The 18521-nt window shown below is 32.9% G+C and overlaps 1 protein-coding gene across 1 annotated transcript in view; it reads right to left on the minus strand.

Annotated features, from left to right (window-relative positions):
- ERGIC2 (ERGIC and golgi 2) overlaps nt 1–18521 on the minus strand; it is a 39319-nt gene that overhangs the window by 2728 nt on the left and 18070 nt on the right. Inside the window, exons 6-12 of the mRNA XM_038577168.1 lie at nt 17152–17192; nt 14417–14518; nt 13243–13338; nt 8718–8773; nt 7350–7448; nt 3519–3616; nt 895–1057 (exon numbers count right to left, since the gene is read on the minus strand). Of these exons, the coding sequence (XP_038433096.1) occupies nt 895–1057; nt 3519–3616; nt 7350–7448; nt 8718–8773; nt 13243–13338; nt 14417–14518; nt 17152–17192 (655 nt within the window). The remainder of the gene's footprint in view (nt 1–894; nt 1058–3518; nt 3617–7349; nt 7449–8717; nt 8774–13242; nt 13339–14416; nt 14519–17151; nt 17193–18521) is intronic.

An 18521-nucleotide genomic window follows, 5' to 3' on the forward strand; every position in this document is an offset into this window, starting at 1 on the left:
AAAAAAAAAAAAGTTAAATTTTAAAACATTTCTTTTCAAAATCACAAGGCCACATAATTCATGATCTTGACAAAGCAATCTTTTCAAGGGTGCTTTATATGTCTCACACATACCATTTTGAAAAATAAATAGTATCAGTGCCACGAATTTAGACAAATTTAAATAAGGTAGTAAGGAAGTCTTTCAAAGCTGTATATAGACTATACAGCTCCATGTAATATTGAATAGGGGTTGGGGATAAAGAAGGAACAGTTTCCTTTCTTTATCTATTGTACTCAAATCTTCATGATTACTATTCTGCAAATTACCTTTGAGAGAATCTCATAAACTCAGGACAAAAAAAAAAAAAAAAAAAAAAGACCCAAATCATAAAAACAGTATTGACTGAAAATTCTGGTTGCACATGTTGCATAGTTCAAAGTACCATTAGATGTGATTTTATATATTGTACAGTTAAAAATACCTTAAATGAAAAAGAAAATTTACATTCAAGTGTCTACTATTTATAGGCATTTTCTCATCTAATCCTACAACACACTTGTAAGTTAGGTATAATTATTATTCCCATTTTTATAGATGAGGAAACAATTTCAAAAAAGGTAGACGACCTATATTACCACATAAATGGCAGAACTTGGATTGAATTCTAGGATCTTTTTAGCTCATTAAGTAATCTCCCTTAAATCACTGAATGTAAATGTAGTGACCTTAGCTATATTCAATGCTTAATCAATACAATTTTGGAGGTTTGGAATTAAATCTTACAGAAAAAATTCTTTAAATGTCAAAATATGGGAATGTGTGTATATATTTCTTGCTCCTGCTAAGTAAAACCATCTTAATTTCAGTAATACTTTTAGAAATTAGACAAAAAAAAAAAGAATGAATCTTAACCTGTTGTTGAAAAGATTCCTCCAACAATACCACAGAGTCTTACAAAAAACTGCCAGAAAGGCATATGCTCCTCAGTAACTGTTACCATAAGAGAACTGAGATCATATTTCATAAATATCCCAGAGACTCCATGGCTGCCTGCAGCATGGTTAATGACACGTTCCTAAAAGGAAGAAGAGAGACAGGAGAAGGAGAAAAATGGGATTCACATCATCTGGTTACTTGTACAATCAATATGAAGCCCTACAGTCCAGCTGTACAAGAGGAGTATCTAAATCTCTTTACGAACTGCCTTACTAGACTAAGCTCTTCAGAGACAATCAAATTATTCTGTATTCTTTGTCTGATGAGATTCTAAGGAAATCAAAAGAGCAGAGTCATTCTTTCCTATTTTCTCAAAAAGGTCACTTTACATACAAGTGTTCTACAGAGCTCAAGAGCTTACAACTATATGGCATCTTCACTGACCAAATCCATAAAAACTAAGTTCATATTTTAATATACTTTCTGTAACAATTCTTTGCTAAGAATTTACAAAATAATTATATTTATTTCCTGTCATTTAAATTCTCAAACTTAGAAACAATTTCACTTTCTGTTATTCATTTTATTTAAACTATATGAAATATGATACAAGAAGAAAAGAGAAAGGACTCATTTGAAAGTTATCAAATTTGGGCAGCCCAGGTGGCTCAGAGGTTTAGCGCCGCCTTCAGCCCAGGGCCTGATCCTGGATACCAGGGATCGAGTCCCACGTCAGGTTCCCTGCATGGAACCTGCTTCTCCCTCTGCCTGTGTCTCTGCCTCTCTTTCTCTGTTTCTCATGAATAAATAAATATAAAATATTAAAAAAAGAAGTTATCAAATTTAAGCTATTGGTTTAGTTTTTAAAGGAAGTTTTCTCTTAAAATGAATGCAGCTAAAATCATAAACCTACCATAATGTGTAGACTGCATAAGAAAATACTCTATTTCATTCCATCCTGTTTACACTTCAAAAGTCAACTTTGCAAACCATCTAATAAATTTATTTTATAGCTTGAAAAATATGCTACCACAGTGCTTTGCTGACTTTTGTCTTAACAGTCCCTTACCTATTTTTATTAAGCTATAAACTGCAAGCTGTAGCTATACAAATAACAAGGGAAATTTTTTTTTTTTTACAACTATTTTAGTTACCCTATCAGCACAAACATACTACGCAAAGGTCAAATGCTCTAAGATTAGATATATTTTTAATATAATTTTGTTGTTTGAAATACATCCTGGAGATGATTTCATTATCAGTATATAGATACCTTTCTCTCTTTTATTGAAAGTTGTATGTTCCTCCATTGTATGCATGTACCATTTGAGTTGTTTATAATCTTCTAGTATTACAAATAACAGTGAATTCAGTGAATGGAGTGAATAGCCTCATACATATCACTTTTGTATTTTTTCCACTATATCCTCAGATTCAGTTTCTAGAAGTGAGATTGCTGGGTCAAAGAGTAAATGCATATGTCATTTTGCAGATACTGTTAAACTCTCTTCCATAGAGACCATGTTGTTTTGCATTCCCATAGTAATGTATTATGTGCATATTTTCCCCAAAGCTTTGCCACTATAGAGACTGCCTGAAGTTCAGGTGTTGTCAATCTTAGTGAAAAATGTTATCATTCCATCCCTAAAGAAATGCTGAAAAACACAATATATACTTGCATATTTTTTACCTAGTTTTTCTCTTTCTGTATACACACACACACACACACACACACACACACACATATACACACAAACCCTTGTGGGGGGGGGGGGGACCCTTGATTTTTCACCCTGAATCATTTGAAAGTCACTCCTAAAAACTTCAGTATTTAATTTCCTGAGGATAAAGGAAATTCTACAATTATTGAGGACACAGTCATCATAAATTGTAAGGCTATCAAAAGAAAACTCCACATGGAGGAAGTAAATTTTTAAAAGCACTTATATTTTACCTTGGGATTCTTCTGGATATTCATATTTGAATATTCACCATTCTTAAATAATAAGAAGAAAACATGAACCCAGAATAAATGAGAAATGTGTTAAACTGTTCAATTTTAAAGCTCTGTTCCTCATATTTTTAAGGCCACTCCACTCTGAGATTGCAGAATGTTTGTCTCTTAATTAGATGAATAAAAAGCACTAATTTAGGAAGGCAAATCCTCTAGGTCTGCTCTCTGAGCCACTAGAACCATGTACGCCCCAGGGTAGGTACATTAATTAAAAAATAAATAACACAGAAATCAGAGTGTCCACTGGCAGGTAAGAATTAATTATACCAATACAATAGGAAACATTACAAAATAAGGATATTAAAAATAAAAGCATTAATACCATAATAGTTTAATAATACTTTGTTTAAATTGAATAGAAGACATTCCAGATTTTTAAAATCTTTTCTTGCTCTAAAGCATACTAATATCCATTTCTAATATTTACTTCATTGGCTTGAAATAAAATGTTAATGCATTTCAAAGCTTTCACAAATTGTAAATGGGGAAGGGCACCAACTCTAACCTTATTTTGTAGCAGAATTATAAAATGCTAAAAAACAAACAAAAAAAAACCAAAACTTTTTATCTGTGGGATTCAACTTACCCTTTCTGTCACAGAAAACTGATGGGTGTCTGCTGAAATTTTATATGTATGTAGTTTTGTTGGCACAACTGTAATAAAATACTGGAACATCTGGTTGTCTAGAATAAAAACAAAATGTGTTTTTTTTCCAATCAATCCAATAGTAACAAATACTACTGCCAAATACGCCCTCCTCCTATTAAATGCACTTAACTTGAAATTTAATGCTACTTATTACTTAGTGTTTAAGAATAACAACAACAATTAAAAGAATCAATGAAAGCAGTATATTCATACGTGGTAAATAAGCTCTCAATAAACATAAAATATTTACATATACACATCTATTAGAAGATGTTTAAAAAATGAACTAGTCATTAGGTATCCTTTATAACATTATCATCCTTTTATCAAATGTGAAAAAATAACATTTCTTTATAGTACAGAAACTAGTAAGAATAAAATTATAATCACAAGACATATTTTCATTTTCTAGTAATATCTTAAGAATTATAAATAAACCAAAATTGAATTAGTCAGCCTTTGGATATATACAAGGAATTGATACGACAGGAGGAGATAATGAACAAACCTACTCACTGTCGTTCTGAGATTACTGCATAGTCAAAAAGATCCTATTTATAGTATTTAGGCATTTTTAGGTTTAATACAGTCATAAATACCAGTATATTACTAATCATTAATTAATTAACCTTAAACAGGTAACTGTTCACGTTATACAAAACGTGTTCATTGTCAAGGTCTATATTCTAGAAAATTTAGAATTAGATCTATCTGTAGTTTCAATCAGGTAAATAATAGGGCCTCATTACATCTGACATGAAAACAGATGTACTACATACAGCATAACTGTCTACAGAAACTGTGTACAGGAATAAAATACACCAATTTTAAATGTATGGTCTGATAAATTTTGACAATTGCATTTGGCCACATGGTTACTTACCACCAATCAAAGTATAAAACATTTTTACCACCTCAAAAAGTTCCTCCATACCCCTTTGCAATCAATCCCCTTCTTCAATCTCTGACCCTAGGCCAACCACTAATCTACCCTCTATCACCACAGATTAGTTTTGCCTATCCTAGAACTTTATATAAATAGTAGACAGTATGTATTTTTGTGTGTCTATCTTCTTTTGCTCAACTTTAATGAATTTTTATTTCCATCAGTTCAATTTCTCTGTCTCTTAGTGTGACTCAGAACAGGGGAGGTAAGGGTAAACGAGATAGGAGGGAAAGTTAAGAGTAACAGCATCTTCGAACACTAACATTAAACAAGTTTCTAATAAAATAAAACCTGTTTCAACTTCACCACTTATTTCACCCACCACTTGTACCAATATAACTTTCAAAAACATAAACAGTATTTGACTAGTTCTTCTATATAATAGCCTAAATATTATCACAGATAATACTAGAGTAGAAAGTATCCACTTTGTCCACCACCGATAGATGACTTTTAATTGTAGATAGATGGTCTTCAGTTTCATCCTTTGAGTCATTCTTTGATACAAGGCGAATTGCTCTATCTATGCCTAGTTTTGAGGTGTTTTACAAATAAACTCTATTGTGTTATAAACAGAGGGAGTGAGCTGGAAGTGCTAGGAGAAAAAAGGCGTTTAAATCTTCAGTATTAATGACAAAAAGATGAAATTGAGAGCAGTGAGGCAATAATAATCTCTGCTGTATACATGGGTGGGATAATCACTTGGGAGAAACATGATGGATAAGGGAATCTCACCACATGTGAGGAGTGAAGTATAATGAATAATAACCAAAGAGTCAAAGAAATATGACCAGAAAAACTGGAAAGCATTTAAGCTGTGGTCAGAGAACTACTAAAGACCTATTTGTCAATGTTAATTCAAGAAAAGTCTATAAACTTGTTAAATAATTTAATGGCCAGGTTGGGGAAAGCGGGGAGGGGGCAGCAGACGATGTTGAATGAAATTTTGTTGCAAGCCACAAATTGTTCCAAAGGAGTGGGTCTATCGAAATTGGTAGTACAGCATTCAAGATATAAGTACTATGGGGCAGCCCGGGTGACTCAGCGGTTTAGCGCCGCCTTCAGCCCAGGGCCCTGCTCCTCCCTCTGCCTGTGTCTCTGCCTCGCTCTGTGTCTCTCATGAATAAATAAATAAATAAATAATAAAATCTTTAAAAAAAAAAAGATATAAGTACTACGTAATCCCCTCAAAACTTCTGGGGCAACATAAAGGAGGGAGTGGTTACCTGACACAACAGATCTGTAATGCTGATTTTCCTTTTTTTAAAAAAAGAAGCCCAATAAGATATATATTAGTAAGGAGAAGAGTACACCTACTTTAAAGCTTTGAATAACCTACTGACACTCATCTAGTGACATTTTATAACATAACTCTAAATATCTCTTAGTCTTTATGAATTTAGGGACAAGTAAATTCAAAAAGAGCCTTTTGAAAATTAATGTGTTTATATTTAGAACTGTTTCTATACAAAAATTTGAAGTAATTTTAGCATCCTGAAACAAAGTATTAACCAACATGTTTTCAATGATTGCCTCATATGTATTTCTGTATACAATGAACGTACACATAAAGATGAGATTATGTACTGAATAAAGCTTATGATTCTCTCAGAATGCTTCTACTAACACATTTCCAAATGTAGAATATTCAGGTTTCTCTAAGTGAAGCAATTCTGTACAAACATAAAATACTTAGGAATGTAACTCAGGGGACACCTGGGTGGTTCAGTGGTTGAGTGTCTGCCTTTGGCTCAGGGTGTGATCCCAGGGTTCCAGGATCGAGTCCTGCATGGGGCTCCCTGTAGGGAGCCTGCTTCTCCCTCTGCCTATATGTCTCTGCCTCTCTCTCTAAGTATCTTTCATGAATAAATAAATAAAATCATTAAAAAAAAAAAAAAAGGAATGTAACTCAGTATTCTAAGTAAAACATCTTTGATGTATCTGATTATAAGCTATGCTAAAAGAGTAAAAATACGGAAAAGAATATTAATAAATTATTTTAATTAATAAAAAATGAAATCCTTAATTAGTTTTGCAAAAGCTAGAATTCCTAGTAGCACAGGAAGCTTTACATGTCCTTAAAAGGTCTTATAGGGGGAACATGTCATACAGTAGGACTATTTTAGTAAAGGGAAAAGCAATCAAAAACCTTCAAGAAACACAAGATAGATTACTTGTTATAAAATTAAGAAAATAATCCATCCATATTTGGATAAACCAAAATTTTAAATGGAATAGAAGGTTAAAACAGTAATAGAAGCTATCTATGCTATAATGTACTACTTCTGACTATGTTAATAACCAAGCTATTCTAGAATAACTCTAGATTTCTGATGTCTGTAAAATTCCCCAAAGATGATTCTAAAATGGTAAATATAAAAATAAAATAAAATAAAATGGTAAATATGCATTTTAGAACTTTAAATCTATACAAAGAAAAAAATACTTATAATGTTGAGACTTTCTTTAGTGCATATGAGAAAGCAGTTCAGCCCGATTAACACATTAACCTTTCATATATTTCGAGAGCTTTCAAACTCTATTTTTTTCTGCTTAATTTTTTTATGTCTTTTTTCTCCTGCTTACTTCTAACTCTATAATTTCTTTTGTTCTTATGGCTCATTTTGTAATACATAAATTTTATCCACTAGTAGGAAATTCTCTCTATATATACATTTCCACATAAAATTATCAACCAGTTAATCTATTTAAATATTTACCTCTTTATTTGTCACAAGAGGGTTATTAAAAATGTGTTAATATTAAAGTTATAAAAGCAATTGCCTGCATGCAAATTCCAACAGTAATTATTAAATACTTACGATCTACAGCAATTTTTTCAGTTCCATCCAAAGGATTAATAATTCCTGGAACAACCTCTCCAAAAGACAAATGATCTATTCTGTGAGAAAAGTTGTAAGCTAAGAGGAATAAAATAAAACAAATTAAGTATAGAAATTAAATTATTCAAAACTATATGTAACATACTGGTTCACATTCTTACCCAATCTCAAATGAAAATATCTCAAAATCTATAGGTATAATATAGTACTTAAAACTTCTTTATTTTGAGGGATCCCTGGATGGCGCAGCGGTTTGGCGCCTGCCTTTGGCCCAGGGCGCGATCCTGGAGACCCGGGATCGAATCCCACGTCGGGCTCCCGGTGCATGGAGCCTGCTTCTCCCTCTGCCTGTGTCTCTGCCTCTCTCTCTCTCTCTCTCTCTCTGTGACTATCATAAATAAATAAATAAATACCTTAAAAATTAAAAAAAAAAAAAACCTTTATTTTGAGAAAATGCATATAAATATGTGGAATTAAATGTATAACAGTAAGTACATTCTAATAAAATGTTATATCTCAAATTTCATAACATACAAATTAACCTCTATAAAATAGTACATCTAATCCTGATAACCAGTAATAATAATAATAATAATAATAATAATAATAATAATGGCTTTCCTTGACAAATCATTATATAGTAACAGGATTGTTAGAACTGGAATGATGTCTATGTAGTCAAATAGTGAAACCCATTGATCAATATATTTTTAATAATTACCATTGCTAAATGTGACAAACTCACATTTTATGGAATTCATTACTTTTTTTTGTTCTCTAAAGAAGACCTTTTTTTGTTTGTTTTTTTAAAGATGTTATTATTTATTTGAGAGAGAGAGAGCACAGGCAGGGGGCTGAATCCCAGGACCCTGGGATCATGACCTGAACGAAGGCAGTTGCTTGACTGAGCCATCCAGGTGCCCTCCAAAAAGGACTTTAAAAACCAAGTTTTATGACAATCATTACACTAAACTAACTTGACTAATTTTTATATATGCATGTGTGCAGATGTACACTGAAATAAGCTTGAAATATATAGGCCTTTCATTAGCCATAAAAATTAGCAGAGATGTGTACAAAGTGATATAAAGCACACCAAGGCTCTGCTCCCTAACCCTAGCAACTTCTGAGCTATGAATAAATAAAGACAAGTAGTTTAAGGATAAGAGAAAATGGATTAGTCAATAAATCTATTCATTTATTTTCTCCTTTGGATATCCATTTTGCCAACAGCCCACTCTGAAAGCCCTACCTCGCATGTGCACTCAAAGCAAAATGAAACAAAACCCCACACACAACACTTTTTTCAATGACCTCTTCATGGAAAAAATTTCAGAAACTGCTTACAGTCATGGTTGACAAGTGCTGCCAAATGTGCATGACCTCGGGGATGTGGAATTGCCCTGAAAAGAGGAAAAAAATATTAAAGTAATAATACCTAAATATATATATATAACTAATTAAAACCAGAAAGGGGATCTTTCCTAAGTTACATACCTGCCTTAATGTAAAATAAAAACATATTTGTCCTATGATTTTAAGTAGGTTAAGTCTACTCATTTCAGCCCATGTAATAAACTGGGGGCTGCCAAACTGTTTCTGTGAAGTGCCAGACAGTAAGTATTTTAGGCTTTTGTGGGCCAAGATGCAAAACTGAAAATATTATGTAGGCAGTTATATAAGAAGAGAGAAAATTTTTCAAACTTCTCATAATGACATTCAAAATATAATAGTAATAACTGAGTACTTTTTTGATATAGTTCAGGTATTTTTGCTGGGAGATAACATTTCCCTTAACAAGGGAGGGTTGGTTCATGTTCCCTATTTTCAAAACTGATCACAAAAATTTATCTGTTATGAAGCTCTAGAATATTTTACATATTTTATCTTTGAAAATATTAATCCATGGGCATATCTTTTAACTGAGTATATTCATTTGCTTGGATAGAACTGTATGAGGTTCCTCTCGTGGTATTTCCTTTGGTGTATGGTTACATAACACAGATTGGTCACTTGCTAGCTAGCTAGCTACTTATTTATTTATTTATTTATTTATTTATTTATTTATTTATTCATTCATTCATTCCTTCATTCATTCATTCATTTGCAATCTAAAGTAGAATTTCCTCAAGTGAATAGTTAAATGGATTTCAAAATGTGGAAATTTCCTTTGCACCTGCATCAAGGTCTGAAAACCCTTCAGGAAGTATAGTTTGAGGTTGGAAAATATATACAAGTATAAGAATGCAGATATTGCTTCTCGTCTTACTTTTGACTGTGCAGCCTATCCAAGCATGGAAAGCAAGAAATAACACTTAAAATCATTAGACATTACTTACCACTGAAATAACTCTACCATAATGTTAAGTTTCATATAGAAATACTGTTTTTGTCTTATAACTTTAGGCTAAATTCATGAAGAAACATTATCCAGTCTGCACCAAACTTAACTTCCAAACCTGTTCAGTGTTCGATAAAAATGACAGTAGTTTCCTTATTCAGAAAAATTTCAATCTCAGCCCTAAGCTTAAAAGAAAATCACAAAAAACTAGACAACTGCTAAGTTGTCAAGGTGCTGTGTAGTAGGGCAAGTTAATATATTCAGCCTTTTTTTCTTACAAAAGTTCATGGAAATGACAATATTAAGTCCGTGAGAGCAAATGAAGTTCACCATCACTACCAGTTCAATACATGATAGATTCAAATATGTTCTGTGAAGTACTGCTGATATAACGCATAACCACAAGGTTTTAAACACCTTACATTTTCACAAGCCTTGAGAATTTACCCACACAAGCCTTTTTCTGCTTCATACATATTTACCACCAGCAACACACCAATGTTCTCTCAATTTCTTTAAAAATATTTTTATCTATAGTTATTCCACGCAGGCTATTTAATCAAATCAAACTCACACTCCTCAAAAAAACAACAAGCAATATTGGTAACTTCCATTCACTCAGCAAGAGCTAAGGAAACCCACTCAGTTATCACCTGCCTTGCTTTTGAATTGAATGTTGGACACTGCTCTCACTATCCTCAGCTGCTAGGGCACTTTTCTCACCAAAAAGCTAATTCTCCAAAGCAAATTTATTTTTCCGAGATGCATTTCTCTGATTGGTGCAAAGACAATCTCATCAAGCTGCCGGTAAGTGGCTTTCGTTTCTTAGCTAAACAATGAGTCATGCGTCTATCAACTTTGGTCACAGTCTCAGTTTCATTTTTTATTTTTATGAAGAAATTCTGCTTGTGCTTGGATATTCCCTTTTAAATTTTTTAATCTTCCTGAGAGTTAGTAATGTTGTGAGGAGTGTTTAGTCTGGTTATATTTACATATCCTATATCCTTTTAGCACAGCTATGGTGTCACTGCATAATAAACATGATGTTTGGAAGTCAAATTTGACAAAATAATCCACACTCCACTGTGCCTTAAAAGTACATTTGAAACCCTTATTTCTTTTTCTTTTCTGACAGAGTAATACAATAAAGAAATAAAATGTTGTGGTACACCAATTCACAAGGAATCTGTAACACTGTGGAGTTTTAACTGTTATAATTTGTTGTAATTTGTAGTGCACCAAGTAGCAGTACAAAGTGATGAGTCATATACAGTCTGCCACAGTTACTCAATCCTGGTATTGTAGTGTACAAGTAGCCAGATGCAAACAAACAAACATGACTGTGTTCCAGTAAAACTTTATTTTTGGACACTGAAACCTGAATGTCATGTATTTTTCATGTGTTATGATATATTGTTCCACGTAATTTTCAGTAAAGGAAAGACTGTTTTGAAGGAGAATTGCTAGAAGGAGGCATTTTGGGTTGTCACAATTATTGGGGAGGAGTCACTATCCACCCGTAGTGAACAGCAGCTAGGGAAGCAAGGCATCCTGCAAACACAGTGACAGTTTCACACTCAAAAATATTGTCCAACATCTTGCATGACTTCCAAACACTCTAAGTGGCATTCATGTAGGTGAAAAACCTATGAATAATCATCTGAGTCTAGAATTTAGTTACACAAAAGACTTTGTTGTAGTTTTAATATATATTCAATTTCCTAGGAAATGGAGGGAATAGTATACTTTTTTTGTTTGCAGTATTACAGAGTTGTTCAGCATCAATAGAAATACCATTCATGATATTTGAATGGCCAATACAGGTTTCATTTTGCATATGCGACTGATGTATATCTGATGATTCTACATGCAGCAGCAGGCATCTGGCTACTCCATTACCTTACCTAAGGTACTCATGCTCAAACATCTGAATATTGAAATACATATTATGTAACAAATCATGTTCTTTTTATTTCTCCTTTATGTTACAGCTGAGAATGATACTGTATCTTAGAGGTAACATGAGATCTTCAAAAAAATAAATATTGAACTTGGTAAACATAATACCAAACTTAGGAGTGGGTTTATAAGATATCCCAGAGATGATGAGGACAAGATATGAACCAAATACTTTTCCATCTGGCTTCTCTTATTCATGGCATGAGTTATCACATGGAGAAAGAAGTGAAACTGGGAATTAAGGCCATAGTATAGAGGTTTATAACATAATAGTCAAAGTTCCTTCTTTCAGTTAGTTTGGGAGTAGGATATCATTTACATCCACAGGTATAATAAAATCTTCTAAACTTCTTTGAGCCAACTATTATGTATTGTCTGCATGATACCAAGAAATTCTAAGGTTCCCAGCCATAGAATCAATCCTGGCAACAGTAAGAAAACAACAAAACATGAATGGGACAACAAAGACAAATGTTTGATCTGATCGCTGTAAACACTGAAATAATTTTACATAAAAGACTTACGCTATTTATCTCTATATTTAACAACAACAACAACAAAAATTCCAGCAATGATTATTTCCTTCTTCGTGGCCTTTCCCTCAGTCTGGATGCCCTTTCACCTTTATATATAAAATTCCTAATCATTCACTAGTATTCAAAGGTTCTCCTCAATAAAGCCTCTGCTAATGTGCCAGGTAAATCAGATACCCTGTTATACAGTTTTTTATTGGCTGTACTTCTGCTATACAGCTTCAATACAACTATAATTAAATAATTATTAGTGTAATTTTACTGTTCAAAGTTTGGATTCTCTCACAGAATGTCAGCAACTTAAAGGCAAAAACCCTCTTTTCTTCATGGTTTCATCTTAGTATCTGGTATGCCCATAGCAAGCTCTCAAAAAATGTCTTTTACAATGAAGAATTGTTTAGCTCTGCAACTCCAGATGGATGGAGAGGGAAGGGAAGGAGGGAGGCGGGGAGAAAGGAAGAGAGTCAGAGAATCATTTACTTACTCAGAAATTTACCAAGTGTTCATATCACATGACAGTTTCTCTGCTGAGTGCTGCTCATGAAGGTAGGTGGTCTTATATTTTTCCCTAACTTTTACCTACTTTATCTCAGGCACTACAAATTTCTAACTACATCAAAATACCTCAAATTAATCAAGGATTACATTTTGATGATGATTATCAAAAGGAAAAACAAAACAAAAACCTGATAGCATCTGCAACAAGAACAAATTAATGAAATGTCTAGGTAAGAGCTGCCTGGCTACTAAAACTTAGCAAATTAGGTTTTGATTTCTATCAACCTGCAGCTCATTTACTTTAATGTATAAATTGTGTCATAACTGTTTACTTTTGTTTTGAAGTAGTTGTTAAAGTTAGCAGTCTTCTCTATCCTGAGATCAAAGCCCAGCACACAAGTCTCAAAATATCAAAAACACAGATACACAACATTTTAAGCAGCCCTGTAGTAGTTACATATTATTTGATTAGCAAAGAATTTACTCTTAAACCAAGCTGCCAACTTGTCTAAAGTATTTTCAGTAAGTGAAAAGAACATACTTGCCCACAGTTATGTGAAAATTCCCCGCGACTTTATTGACATAGAGATGACCACGAATTCTGCAAGCATCTGGAGGCTGTGATGAATCATCTTCCCTGTTACATGAGAGGAAGAATTACTTACAATACACTTAATATAGTCACCATTCTGTGATAGGAAAATTTGTAGAGGGAAAACAACATCCCTAAAAATTGATTTTTAGGTAATGTTCTAAATGTCAAAAGTAGTACAGAAGTTTTTTCAAGTCTACACATTTATAAAAGCTCATACACCTACAAAATGGGAAAATATTATATAATTATATATATATGTATATACACAGACATATATCATATTTACACAAATCTAAAATTCCATGGTTCTTCCTATCAGGATTAAGGCCATTTAGAGGAAAGCTTAAAAGAATTAGTCCAATAAAAACAAAGTTTTGTAATCTGTCTGACACTTTAGGGGACAGAGAAAGACAAGTAAGAATGAGGGAAGGACATGTCATCTAAGTTCAGACAATGACACTTTCATCCTAAGCAAATGTAAAACCTCTCTATAGTTTTAAATTTAAACAATCATTTTCATGATTATAGCATTTCTAAATATCACCTATTCTAACCTATAGAAGAGAAAAAAGTGAAATAAGAACACAAAATTCCTGGGATGCTGGGTAGCTCAGTGGTTGAGTGTCTGCCTTCAGCACGGGGTGTGATCCTGCCATCTTGGGATCGAGTCCCACATTGGGCTCCCCACAGGGAGCCTGCTTCTACCTCTGTCTATATCTCTGCCTCTCTCTCAGTCTCTCAGGAATAAATAAAATCTTGAAAAAAACAAAACAAAAATCAGAATTCTAAAAAAAAAACCATAAAATTCCTAACAAATATTTATACATCCTTATAAAATAATGCTAAATGCAATTAATTTGTTCTTAAAATCTAATATAATTTTATATGGAAGTATAACATACACACATTAAGAGAAAAATGAAATGAAAATGAAGTATTATTTGTGATACTCCTGATCAATATCACAGGCTATAAATTTAATAGTAAAAAGAAATCTTCTTAATATGGAATGATTACATTTTCTCTAAGAAATATGAGATTCAGAGAACTAAACCAATACTAAAATTATGTCATAATAAATTCATAATAAATAGCTGTATATTTAAAAATTACATCTCACCTTGGTGGAAGTGCTGTTGATGCACTTTTAAAAGCACTTTTAAATATCACGTCTTGAAGTGAATGTTCTTCCTGCAGTCTACTCTGAATCAGCTGCAGCATCCTAAATACAACATAAATAAGCAATAGTTTGAAATACAGTAAGGTAACAAGAAAGCCAACACTTTTTACAAAGTGTTAGCTGACGTATTATTATAGGACTTTATTCTAAAACAAAGTATCAAGTTTTCTTTGGTCATTTCCTTAAAAGAAGAAAAAATGGTAGGGTGGTTGAAGGATTAATAGTTGAGGTCCATTAGCATGTCTAACTTCACTGATAATGGCTATGCAGTCAGGGTCATTAAGAAGGAGCTTCTGGGATCCCTGGGTGGCGCAACGGTTTGGTGCCTGCCTTTGGCCCAGGGCGCGATCCTGGAGACCCGGGATCGAATCCCACGTTGGGCTCCTGGTGCATGGAGCCTGCTCCTCCCTCTGCCTATGTCTCTGCCTCTCTCTCTCTCTCTCTCTCTCTCTCTCTGTGACTATCATAAATAAATAAAAATTAAAAAATATATATATATATAAAAAAAAAGAAGGAGCTTCTGTTCACCTGAGTATCTAAACCCATCTTTCATGCATGCATGCATGCAGCTATTACAAAATTCTTACTTTTTATCAGGTATTGAATAAAGTATTACAGATACAAAAAGTAAGACAAGTACAACAGATTTGGTGGATTTAAGTGGGAGATTACTTGGGTATAAACCCCTTCCACAAGCATCTAATCCTCATTACAAAATAGGCCATAGTGCCATTTAATATTACCTGGTGTCTCCTTTTCCAAAGAAATCTAAACGTTAGTCTATATGACAAGACCATTCTGAACAAAATATTATACTCTACCTATACTTTTTAAAAAGAATATAAGCATCTTCAGATTTACACGGTCTCATCTTCAGATTTACATGTCTAAAGGCTTAAAATCTTTGGACCTAATGCTAAGAGGAATTGTAAGTTTCTATTTGTGTGTGTCCTGTATTTCCAGAGTCTAGTTTTAGAGCTAGGCAGTGGTAAAAGAGGTTGATGGCAGCAAACCGTGTGTGTGTGCGCGCGTGCACACATATAACTTCTGTCTCAAATATACCAATATCTAAGCTTATATGTAAAAAAACTCAACTATGATGGAAAACAGCCATCATTTTAATAGTATAAACACAATCTCTGCTCCCACGTATTACTAGTCTGGAACACTGAATAAAATTCCAGATGAAAAAAGGCTTCTCATTTTAATATTTTTGGATTGAAGTAATGTATTTCATCTCTGAATGGCTTTCTACTAAAAGCTCTAGAAGCCCAGAAATACTTAATATTCCGCTCTTTTGTTCAACTACATTTAATTTTAAACTTAATTTAAAACTCTCCCCAGATGGAGAAAGTGGAAATTAAAAGAGAAAGGCCTGTGAAATGTACTTAGGGACTAGGAAGAAAAAAAAAATGGGTAAAAAAAAATTTTTGCAATAATCTTAAATTAGGTAAAGCCTTCATAAGTACCAATACATAGACTGGAAATTATTTAAAATTATAAAGGAAATAAACAACAACAAAGCAAAATGGGCATATGGCATAAATGAGCAGTTTCACACAAAAAGGAATACAAATGGGGAAAAAAAATCCACAAAGATATTCAAGTGATTCATAAAGAAATGCTAATTAAACTGGTATAATACCATTTTCATCCACAGAATTGGCAACAATAAAAACAGTATACCCACTGTTGGTGAGATTGTATATAAATAAGTACTCTCACATAGTTTTGGACCACAAATGAAGATACTTTGGTATCATCTATCAAAATGTCTTTTTTCCCAGTTTTATTGATATAATTGACATATCACGCTAAGTTTTAGTGTACAACTTATGATTTGACATATGTATATATTGCAAAATGATGACTACAATAAGTATCACCTCACATAGTTAGAATTTTTTGTGATAGAATTTATCAAAATGTTAAATATCCCCTGAAAGAGAAGTTTCATTTCTAGAAACTACGCACACACACACACACACATTCTGACCAGTACATAAGGAATTAAGTTCAAGAATTTTCATTGAGCATTGTTTTTAATATTAGAATCCTGCCAACAATCTAAATGCCCACTAATAAGGATCTAATTTAATAAACTAAAGTTTATCCATAAAAAGAATACTATACGTAGTGAAATGGGAAGATGTCCAAAATATCAGGTTAGGTGGAGAAAAAGCAAATTCTAGAACAAATGTATGGAATGATCCTATTTGTATTCAGAAAAAAAGTAACATAAGCAAATATGCAAACATACGGAAAATTATAAATGATCAGAGTTTCTAGAAGGTGACACAAGAAATTTAACTGGTTGCTACTGCTAGTCAGAGGCTTTCACTTTTAATTTATATCCTTTACTTCATATCTTTTCTATTCAAATTGAATTTTAATGATCATATATTGCTTTATGAATTTTTAAATAGTTAATAAAATTTTAAATGAAAATTAAAATGTATTTGTGATTCAAAGTGCATTAGAGAAAAGATTATACATGACTTTCCTAAGATCTGATAAAAATGTTTAAAATTATAAAGATTAAATACTATATTCTGCTAATATTTCATCCCAAAAACTGCCTTGAGAAATATTCATCTATGAACAATTCACAATAGATAAAGCAGGAGAACATGATCTAGATTTCTATGGAGCACAATACTTTGTTAGCTTATTACCTTTGCCACTCTTTCTGCTGTGGTGAAAGATCAAATATTGCCTGAAATAAAGGAAAAAACATAATCACTAGCACTGTCAATTTCTCTTGGCTTGTATATCATAATTTAAAATTCTTTCTTCTGAGCAAGAAACAAATTTATAATGTTCATAAAAACAAATATTCATGATATACATTTAATCTTCTATAAGTAAGCTAAAAAATGTAGTATATTCTTACTCAAAGCCAATATAAAGAAGTTCTACTAATCACAAATATTTTTGTATTACAGTTATCCACATTTATAGGAATGACTGCAAGTTGGCAATCTGACATAAGCACAAAATGGTATGTTAGGACTTGAAATCATTTAAATGACACATGCATGAAAGATTTCAAAAAAGAAAAACATAAAGCTCAACTATAGGATCTTAGCATCCAAAGTCTTTTTTTTTTTTTTTTTTTTTTTGCTGGGAAAAATACCATGATAAAATCAACATTTTTGGGCAGTCCCGGTGGCTCAGCGGTTTAGCGCCGCCTGCAGCCCAGGGCATGATCCTGGAGACCCGGGATCGAGTCCCACGTCAGGCTCTCTGCATGGAGCCTGCTTCTCCCTCTGCCTGTGTCTCTGCCTCTCATTCTCTGTCTCTATGAATAAATAAATAAAATCTTAAAAAAAAAAAGTCATTTCTTTAAAAAAAAATCAACATTTTTTAAAAAAGATTTATTTAAGTAATCTCTACATTGTACATGGGGCTCAAACTCATGATCCCAAGATCAAGAATCACATGCTCTTCCAAATGAGCCAGCCAGGCACCGTGAAATCAGTAATTTTTTAAACAAGTTAAGCAATGGCACAGTAATTCCCAAATGTACTAATCAATAAGGAATAGTTCAAGAAATTTATGCACTATCTTCATCAATTTGAAGTCAGAAGAGGTAGCTTGTAGGATAAGAGGGAAATATGCAAGCTTTTCATGGTGTGTGGCAAGATCTACAATTTAAGTTTGCAATAACGAAGACTTGATTTTTATAAAGGCAATTCATAAGAAAGTATATATTGATTCTACTTTTTATTTTTATTTATTTATTTATTTATTTATTTATTTATTTATTTATTTATTTATTTTTATGATAGTCACACAGAGAGAGAGAGAGAGAGAGAGGCAGAGACACAGGCAGAGGGAGAAGCAGGCTCCATGCACCGGGAGCCCGACATGGGATTCGATCCCGGGTCTCCAGGATCGCGCCCTGAGCCAAAGGCAGGCGCCAAACCGCTGCGCCACCCAGGGATCCCTGATTCTACTTTTTAAATTTAGCAAAATTAATTATTCTTCCATAATCAGGCCCTAACCTTCTACTCTCTACAAAATCCTCAGTTTTTAATCAAAA

This window comes from Canis lupus, chromosome 27, assembly GCF_011100685.1.
Source record: "Canis lupus familiaris isolate Mischka breed German Shepherd chromosome 27, alternate assembly UU_Cfam_GSD_1.0, whole genome shotgun sequence".
NCBI classification, from domain to species: domain Eukaryota; kingdom Metazoa; phylum Chordata; class Mammalia; order Carnivora; family Canidae; genus Canis; species Canis lupus.